Below are 10,096 nucleotides of genomic sequence, written 5' to 3'. Positions count from 1 at the left end.
GTGGATTGAATTCGATTGTTTTTATTGTATTTCTTACATTTTCGACACCAAAAACACAGAATTTCTAACAACAAGAACAAACACAATATGTCCTAAGATTTACTGGTTGATCTTGCAAGTTACCATTTGTAAACCAGCGGTTGTTTACGAAAATCCAACGTAAACACATCCCTAATGCATTTGCCTATACCGGTGCGATTATGAGATGAAGAGAAGGTTGCGTCTATGTTACACTTAAATCTGCCTTGTGCGGGAGGTTTCCAACTCAGCTGATCGCGAACAGCAGCAACAGAAGGTGTGCGGACAACAACAGTACTAGTGGCAGAAGCTTGCTGCACACCTTGAAGCACAGGCTGATCCAACGTACGCAAGCCATTGGCGAGCTGCCAGTCCTCCAACAGAACCCGTGCGCGTTCAACAACAGCAGCACACGTCTCTGTGACATCCTCCCACACACCTTTAAATTACGGTGTTTCCATAAACTCCATAAAATCGTAGCCAACCGTTGAGACTGCTCCTCGGACAAATTCTGCAGAAGGTAAAAAATGGTTTCTTCCGCTGTAGATGAGGAAGCATTAGCAGAATCTACTTCTGCCCATAAGCCAGCCCTGTTCCAGACTTGGATAGCATACGAACATGCAAAGAAAAGATGACCGAGGTTTTCATAATCTGAGTCGCAGCTGACACAATTCATAGGACATTGAACGCCTTTATCTTGAAGACGGACCCGTGTTGGTAAACAACCCCGGCACATTCTCCAAACCAAATTCTTAACCTTGGCAGGAACTTTAAGTCTCCAAATTTCGGACCAAAAACCCGGCCGACGGAGGTGAGATAAGTCAACAAGATCATTCACACATAAACGATACACACTACGAACCGAGTAATGGCTGTGCTTTTCAGCTTTCCAAACCATCCGGTCTTGTTGAACCTGTTCAAACAACGGGGTATTTAAAATCTTGAGAGCAATATTTTTGCTAAACATATTAACAGGGTATTAACTATGAAATGTTTTTTAAAAAGTTAACATATTAACATGATAAATAATTATATAATACTTCAATCACACTTAATTTATTTTAGAAAAACATGTTATATAGTCCGTAATTTAAAAAAGAAAAGTAAACCTTCTCCTCCCTTCCCCTCCTAAACCCTCAATCCAAACAGAAATACTACGTGTGATGTCTATGATTAATTTAGTACTTTCTCTATGTGTTATTTTTATTATGGAAGAAGCAAACAAAAGTTAGAGAGCAATGACCAACAAAGTTGTTTGACCTTTTTCTTTTGGACCTTTGCTTTGTGGAGGTAGCATCAACATACTATCTACTTTGTGGTGGAAATTTCTGAGTACCAAAGATTTTTATATGCTTGGGTTGGAATTTTTCTCATGACTTTTGCACATGTAGATTGAAAGTGACAAACAACACCACAATACAATATCCATCACCTAACTTTCCTTTTTTAATAAACCAGAAGAGAAAATATCTAACTAGAATTCCAGTATAAGAAAGCAGTTTACCAGTCAATTGTCACCACATTATAAATTTTCCACAAAAATTGAATTTCTTGTCAACATATACTACTAAAATGGAATTTCATGTAAAGTTTTATTTTTATTTTTTTATAGAAGTTATTCTGGTGACGTATTCCAACACTATTTCCAAATATATTTATTCATCAAATTATCATCCTCTTTAACAAAATACTCGTTAACTTTCTCATCAAGCCATCAAGTAACCTTATATTCCCTAAAGTAAGATGAAAGTTTATGAAATATCAAGCAATTATTATCTTATGTGAAAGAAGCAATATCATGATTCAATACGATACTGATTTTCCAACACGGTATGAATATTTCTAGTAGCATAGATTGATAATACCTACAATTGGGGAAAAAATAACGAGGAAGCAAAGTGCCAAAAACTACCAAACAAGATTAAGTGTCCAAAGTAGCAACTATAGAAAAATCACTTCCTGTAGATATTATTCGTAGATAAGATTTGTTAAAAATAACAATGTTATTACTTTTACTTGTATGAGCTACAATTACTACTCTTTTTTCTCTAATAAAAAGTTTATGTGAGTGTTAGAAAATCTCTAGAAATTTAAATAACGTTTACAAATATACTTATATATCAATCATAGAAAAGATTTTTAAATCGACAACATGAATTGAACCCAAATATTATAGATGAGTATATACCAACTTAGCCAACCTTCCTTGACTTATAATTACTACTCTTTCATTAGTAATTCTATTGATAGTAAGACATTTTTATATTGTGTAGTAATATTTGTGACAAAAAAATAGTATTTTATTAATTTATTGATTAATAAATTGACAAATAAATATAATTATTGTGTGAATGATTTGATATGAAATTCACAAATGAAATTATCAAGCAGTTAACATGGTGTAAAAGAAAAAACAATTATCATAATTCAATATAATACTATTAACTTATTAAGTGTCAAAAGTTGCAACTATCAAGGGCACACGTGTGTAAAAGCAGATCCGCAATTCTTTCTAGAAGTACTTTACCATTTTATATTTATTTTTTTCCCCTATGGTTAAGTTAATGTGGCAGTGTCATATGTTTTTGTTTTTATTAATATTGAAAAAATACTTTACCATCTTTCCTCTTTCGTACACATGACACATGCACATCTATTCTTTCTTTCCTCACTCTTTCTTGTGAGATTAGTGTCTTCTTGTGAAACCTGTACTTTCATCACATGAAACAGAATCTATACCTTACAGGTTCTGTTCTATAGATAGATATTTTATTATTTTATTTTTATTTTTATTTTCTGTTACAAACTTGTGATTTCTGTTTATGCATGTTAGGTTGGCTAAGCATAATATGAAATATATAATTTAATTTTCTTTGTTTTTTTTTTTTTTTTATGGATCTGTTATAATGATGATATTTCAATAGTACATATTCTTCTGTGATTATAGATTGATAATGACAAAAAATTATGCATGGTAGAACAAATTATTATTAACTCCTTATTGGATACTGTTTGTGTGATCTATGAGATTCTTGAGACAAGAATATTAATAATTTTGTTTTTGTTTTCTGTTGTTATTGAATAGGATTTGGTTGTGAAGAGTGAAAAGAATATATATACATAAGGACTTGTTTCAAAGTTCTAGGAATCTTCAATTGCCATGTTTAATCTCTGGAGTGGCTCTCAACAAGACCAGCAAACCAAAGAGGCTTATGCTGAATCCAAGGTTAGGTTGTTCGGCCGTGACAAAATTTGATTTTGAATGAATCGATTCTACAAAATTGATTTTGCTAGAAGTGAGTTGAATGTAAAATGAATAGATTCTATACCTATGGAATCAATTTTGGCACATCGAAAAGTGGAACGGTGCATGCAAGTTATTGTGTTTGGTGATGTTATGTTCTATTATGTTATTAATTATTAATTTTGGTAGGTTACATCATGGTTCTGATTCTGAATATTGAAATTTTGAAACCAGATTAAAGAGCTCAAGCTTGCAATTGGACCCTTATCAGGACACAATTTGAAGTACTGCACCGATGCTTGCCTGAAGCGATATCTGGAAGCTCGAAATTGGAATGTCGACAAGTCCAAGAAGATGTTGAAAGACACACTCAAGTGGAGATCAGTCTATAAGCCTGAGGAAATCCGCTGGGTGAGTTTTGTGTTTGATGATTTTGGTGCATAAATATTGTCTTAATTTAATTCAAGGCGATGTAAATGATGATTCAGGATGAGGTTTCCGTGGAAGGAGAGACAGGCAAAATGTATAGAGCTGGTTTTCATGACAGACAAGGAAGGACTGTTCTTATTTTGAGACCTGGAATGCAGGTATCATGGTTTTGAGATGTTTGGATCGATTTATTTGAGATTATCCACTGACACAAACACTTGTGAAACTGCTTGAGTGAGCTATGGAAACAGTTTATGACATGTTCATAAGTTATTTTCAATTAATTTCAGTAAGCTCTTTAGGACAACTTATGATAATAACTAATAACTTATATGAAAACAATCTGACTTTATTTTATGTTTTGTTATAAAAATGGCTTATACATGAGTATTTATTTGATTAGTGATTATAATATAAGTGCTTAATTAAGTTGTTTATCCAAACAGAGTCCATCCTTGAGCTTAAACGGTATAGAAATTGATTGTTTGTTGTGTTGCAGAATACTTCTTCAATTGACAATCAGATTAAGCATCTTGTGTATCTTTTGGAAAATGCTATGCTTAATCTTCCACCAGGGCAAGAACAAATGGCCTGGTTGATAGACTTCACCGGGTGGTCAATTACCAACAATGTTCCCCTCAAATCAGCCAGAGAGACCATCAGTATTCTACAGAATCATTATCCTGAGAGGCTTGCCATAGCATTCCTTTATAATCCTCCTCGAATTTTTGAAGCTTTTTGGAAGGTTTGTCATCTTTAATTTCCATAGCCACTACTATTGATATCCTTAAATTCCAGATCAAAATTCATTGCAATTAGGGAATGACACATTTGATGCAGTCATATGATTTGGACCGTTGTTGAATCAAAGATTAGACAGTCTACGTTTCGACTTTGGTGAACTTAGTCCTAAACACAAAGTCGGATGTGAACCATCTGATCTTGGTCTGAGCGAATCACACATTTGACACAGTCACATGATTTGGACAGTCGAACCATTCCCGTTTTAACTTTGGTAAATTTGGTCCAAAACACAGTATGGACGTGGACTGTCCGACCTTGATCAATGGAATCACACATATGACACAGTCACTTGATTTGGACCGCTGAATCAAGATTAGACAGTCCACGTTTCGACATTGGTAAATTTGGTCCAAAACAAAATGTAAGGACTTATAGCGTCGGATCTTGATCTGATAGTTTAGATCAACAACTGCATAATTTCGCGACTGTGAAGGATCCAAATCTTCAAATTTCGCCCTTAAATATAAATCTAATACTGATTCTATTGCGTTTTAGTATCAAAAAGTTAAAGTTTGTACTTCTTTTTATGCAGATAGTGAAGTATTTCTTGGATAACAAGACATTTCACAAGGTGAAATTTGTGTACCCTAAGAACAAAGACAGTGTGGAACTCATGAGGTCTTACTTCGACGACGAAAATCTTCCAAGTGAACTAGGCGGAAAAAGCATATTGAACTACAACCATGAGGAGTTTTCGAAAATAATGGCTCAGGATGATTTGAAATGTGCAGACTATTGGGGCACTGACGAAAAGCTAACAAACCACAGGCATTGTGCAGCAGAGGTAGCTCCAGAACCAGTTTGCAGTGAAACTCCAGCTACTTGAGAAATCTAACCTTGTTTTAACTTAGTGCAGTTATAAGTATTAATTATCATAAAGCCATTAGATTCAGGCAAATTAATACTAAGTAAATTTATGATACATTTATGATTTATCCTTTGATTACAGCTTTATTATTCCATCATAGCTTTGTTGTTACTCTGCTAGCAGATTAGCTCAAGCTGAGTGATTTTTGAAAATATGGCAATGTGCAATATTGATATGATTAAATAAGTAATTACTTGACTGTAAAATCTTCCGCGCCATTTTAATTTTCGAGTATTAACAATTTTGCATCAGATTCACAGAAAAATCAATTGATCACCTAGATGGAAACATGCTTCATACAAATGTGCTATTTACAAGTTTTTCTTTTTGGTTCATGTAAAATTTACTCTCATGAAAGAATCATCAATTCCAACAAGAATTTACTGTGAAATTTACATATTGACTACTAAAGAGAAAATTTGGATTTGAATTCAAATTAAAACTAGTGTGAATTTTGTGTCAATCTTCAATGGTTGCTACTTACAACCTAGCTATAGAACCACATTCATACAGAAGTGTTGTATGATTCCAATGACAACAATTAAACTTTTACACTGTCCTTCAAAACAAAACAAGAACATTTCTTTAAAAGCCTTTGAAGGGCACAGAAAATGAAAGATTGTGTACTAAACAAGGGAACTTCCAAATTTTCCACAGATAAGTAGTTGCCCTTTTTTATATTTAGGAATCAAACTCGGTATCTCGAGATTTACAACACTCACACACCATACCGTACGCACTACCTAGTGGTAGATAAGTAATTGACTTTGAACTATCAAGCAAATAAATTTCATCTTACAAAAGGAGTTATATTATATGAACCTCCTCTTGAAACTACGAGTAGTTCTTTGGTAGGAACGTGCCAAGAGGCTGACCCCTATACCAACTCCTACAAAGATGCCAAGTCCAATTCCAACACCAACTCTTACTCCAGCATTGAACCATGATAGCTCACCATCTTCCATATCTATATATCCTTCCCTTTGGCAATACATGTTGTTGTAATGCTCTTCTTCTGGTTTGAAGCTTCTGTACTCAGCTACCTATGAACCAAAACCAAACAAGCTAAGTTATTACTATTCTGTTGTGACACTCATAAGCACTTGTAAATTCTACTGCCATTTTATAACTAGATATATGTTGTTGAAGGACTAATACTAGGACAAATTAAGTCCAAGTAACATGGTAAATAAATTTTACAGATGCTTAAAAGGTTTGCTAAATGGAATTCTGAGTATTAATCCTAAGAAAATCCATGTATAGATTAATGCATAAACAATACCAAGTAAATCCATAGATTAAAACATAAATGAAAAATCAAGCTCTAAAAGCAGATACTGTGTTAGGTATTGGATTTGGACCTTAGACAAATAAATGGGCCAAATATAGGGCACCGATATGTATTCGATGGTTGCTCAATAGGCCCCACAAATTTGCTCACCTTTCTGAAAAAAGTCGATCGGGAGTTACAAACCGATCAGGAGCGAAATTGAGAGGCCTACTGAACAACCATGTATGTATTTGGTTACAGTTGCTGATGTGGCCAATATACTTGAGAGAAAAGGTAGTTATAAGAAGGAGACTCTTACCATTAGGGGAGACATTGGTTATTATTTTGTCAAAAAACCTTATGGTTTAGACAGAGAGAGAATTAGGTTACTATCACACTCAATATCAACAAATTTGTACCATAATAGAAGGAGTAGATTGAAAGTTTTGGTGCAATTTGACTAGACTTTGTCAATCCATTTTAACAACTCACACCTTCTAGATGTACATTCATCTGGTCCTAAATAAAAAATATATATGCATCTGATCCAAATTTAATCTAATAGATAGTATGAAGCACTGATACTCCTCGGATTAGACGTGTTCTGGTGTCGGACACGCGTCTGTGTCCGACACGATACATATGATTACGCTGAATTATATTATTTTCTCAAATTATTATTTGTGTCAGCATGTCAGTGTCTGTGTCGTGTCCGGTGTCCGTGTCTATGTCTGTGCTTCATAGTTAGATAGACTTTTTTGTTTATATTTGAGACAGGGAGCATAAAGTCTTGAAGCACACATGAAGATGCTGAGACACAACATACAGAAAATAAGGCCTCCCCAACACCAGTACTTGTCCTTTAATGGGGAAGGTCAGAATCTATTTACAAGGGACATTGGAGAATGCAAAACTGAAAATAATAAGTTAAATTTGTAGTTCCCAATAGTTAATAAAAGATATGTGTATTGTGGTTTGAGCCTGCCCATGCAACAGTCACACTTCTAGGATAGGATTTTTGGGACCAATATCTAAAGGTACTAAATTAGAGGGACCAAAACATAGATAACATTAATAAACAACTTGCATTAGATTATTCTAGCAAATAGAACTTTAGACACAGAACATGATTTATACAAGAAAACAGTATTATCAAGGGAATATGCCACATCTTATTCCAATTCCGAAAATATAGTCAATTAGTCATAACTTAACACAGTAATTTGTATTATCCACAAAAATTGCATGGCAAAAGAAATAAGCATATCCCATGATAGTGAAAATTATGATATCCCTAATAGACCAAATGGAACATTTCGCAAATTAGTGCATGTTTGGATTGACAGTGAGGTCTGACGTAATCACAGTGTGCCGTCATTATTTTGGCAAAAGCTAGATGCTTCAACAAAATCACGACGTCCCTGTGTTTTCATCAAACTCATAGTGATTCCAAACACGCAATTAAAAGTTGTGCAATTTTACCTGTGAAACAAGTCCATGATCATGATCACAAACATCTTTCTTAATTTCAGATGTTTCATATTCTGGAATCACATCCAACATGCACACTTTCCTATTATGTTTCTTCCTGCAATTGATCTGCAGTGTCCTAGTTAAGATTATAGGTTTTCCTGAGAAACAACCAGCAACATAAACCTCAATTTCAGGAACAGAAACATGTTTTCCTTTGAAAAAACCACTATTAGGTCCCATTTCTGTTTCACAATTCATACTCCAATATCTCTTCTCATTATCATCACTTTTCATCTCAAGAACACACGAGAGAATGCATTGATCTTTATCACAAACTTCAAACTTCATGCTACCATTTATTCTTATACTATCTGTATTCACAAAAGTGACTTGTTCAGATTTCTTATCAATTCTATCCCTTCTTAGAATTGAAGAATCTTCATCACTATTCATGTTACTTCTAACACCATTTACCTCTAAAAGTGTATCAGGACTTAAAGGTATATGATGAAGATATAGAAATTGTGGTGTGGATTCATTCACTTGAATTCCACTAACTCTTACATAAAAAACTCTTACATCAAACCAAGGTAATGAAAATGATAATTTAATGCATGATGGATCATAAGGTGAATATTCAATTATTTGAAGACTTTTATTTCTTGCTTCTCCTCCATTGCATGATGATGCATCATAAGATCCTCCCATCTTCATATCCAAAATCACTAAAATTGTTAATCCATCAAAGTCTACATCATTTTTTTCAAATCGAAACAAAACCTGTTTCACAATCAACGAAACAGTTAAAGGACCGCTGATGTAATTTTGCCTGAAATATTGTACAAACTCGAAACGAAACAAGAAAAACAAATTAAAAAGGACACAAAATATGAAATCTAAAGGGAAGAAAGGAAAGAAGAAAGAAAGAGAACTTGAGCGAAGGTGGAGATTACAAGTCACAAGATAAAAATGGCAATTTATTATATTGTTTATGTTTTTTAAATTAGAATGAAAATGAAATGGAAAAGGTGAAGTATATGAAAGTGAAGAGCATTTATTTATTTATGTAGCAAATAATATACACTTCATATAGTAATTACTAGGAGACAAATCTATGTGTTTATTTAAGGAACCACAAACAAATTTAAATTCCTATTTTTCAGGAAATAAACTCTAACCATGAAAAATTGAACTATTCGTGCACACTCTTTGACTTTGATTATGATGTTTTCTTCTCTATCCTTTACCACAGCCACGCATGCTTATATATGCAATCAAATTCTTAAACCAAGGTACCTTTCATATCTTCTGTCCACATAATCTAAGTCGGAAAACACTTACGTACCATAGTAGTTGGGTACCATTGTACCATTGGCCAGTAAAATTTTGACACATGTCAAAAATCTTTTAAAATCAGTTCTTATAAAAACCGGCTTAAAAAGTCCAAGGCAAAATAAAATAATATAGTCTATGGAAGGTCTTATAAATCCATTTGGAAAAATAATACCTCAACCATTTATATTGGAACCCAATTATAATAATATAATTAGGATGAGAAACCAAATTAATTGGTTAAGAGAAACAGCATATTGGTTTCTAATATTTGAAAATAATTACACTACATACTGGGAGTATGAAAATTTTGCAAATCTTTTAAGCCTTAAAATACAAAAGTTTATACATGGCTAGTAAAGGTGTAAGTGAAAATATACAAGATATTTTTGAAAACCTAACAGTACTTCAGAAACAGTTAGAAAAAATAGTAGAAGTTCTACTAGAAAAAGAGTTTGAAGAAAAACTCAATGAAAAATTATCTAACTTAGAAGAAAACCAAAAATTGTTAGATGAAAAACTTTGCGTTAAAATAGATGATTTGATCGATCTATTAAAACTCTTACCTATAAGAGATAAATGTCTAACCCTAGAAGAATTACAAACTTTTGTCAAAAAAGAAGGGGGAGATATGGTAGAAATTCCAGAAAAAATTGAA

At 33.3% G+C, this 10,096-nt stretch overlaps 2 protein-coding genes across 5 annotated transcripts; one reads left to right on the top strand and one right to left on the bottom strand.

Annotated features, from left to right (window-relative positions):
* Positions 1 to 2,636: 2,636 nt before the first annotated feature.
* On the top strand, positions 2,637 to 5,569 carry LOC146951882 (Sec14p-like phosphatidylinositol transfer family protein). 3 transcript variants are annotated; one of them, XM_085756125.1, is made up of 6 exons: positions 2,637 to 2,764; positions 3,104 to 3,244; positions 3,497 to 3,673; positions 3,751 to 3,849; positions 4,191 to 4,436; positions 5,028 to 5,569. In XM_085756125.1, the coding sequence occupies exons 2-6, from the start codon at positions 3,179 to 3,181 to the stop codon at positions 5,319 to 5,321; spliced, it is 882 nt and encodes a 293-aa protein (XP_085612251.1). In that variant the 5' UTR covers positions 2,637 to 2,764; positions 3,104 to 3,178; the 3' UTR covers positions 5,322 to 5,569. The 3 variants fall into 3 exon arrangements, with proteins under 3 accessions (XP_085612251.1, XP_085612261.1, XP_085612256.1); XM_085756135.1 differs by having other exon boundaries at positions 2,662 to 2,846; XM_085756130.1 differs by lacking the exon at positions 2,637 to 2,764 and adding an exon at positions 2,880 to 2,992.
* Positions 5,570 to 6,010: 441 nt separating this feature from the next.
* Positions 6,011 to 9,434, bottom strand: LOC146951881 (uncharacterized protein At1g01500-like). Of its 2 annotated transcripts, none has more exons than XM_085756106.1 (3): positions 9,285 to 9,434; positions 8,116 to 8,886; positions 6,011 to 6,406 (listed from the first exon to the last, which is right to left on the bottom strand). In XM_085756106.1, exons 1-3 carry the CDS (start codon positions 9,285 to 9,287, stop codon positions 6,176 to 6,178), a joined length of 1,005 nt encoding a protein of 334 aa, XP_085612232.1. In that variant the 5' UTR covers positions 9,288 to 9,434; the 3' UTR covers positions 6,011 to 6,175. The 2 variants fall into 2 exon arrangements, with proteins under 2 accessions (XP_085612232.1, XP_085612238.1); XM_085756112.1 differs by lacking the exon at positions 9,285 to 9,434 and adding an exon at positions 9,039 to 9,143.
* Between the last annotated feature and the right edge of the window lie 662 nt (positions 9,435 to 10,096).

The sequence above is a fragment of the Medicago sativa genome, chromosome 1, assembly GCF_051527215.1.
Source record: "Medicago sativa cultivar Bolivia chromosome 1, Bolivia_mono, whole genome shotgun sequence".
Lineage (NCBI taxonomy): Eukaryota > Viridiplantae > Streptophyta > Magnoliopsida > Fabales > Fabaceae > Medicago > Medicago sativa.
This window is presented reverse-complemented; position numbering and strand designations above follow the sequence as displayed.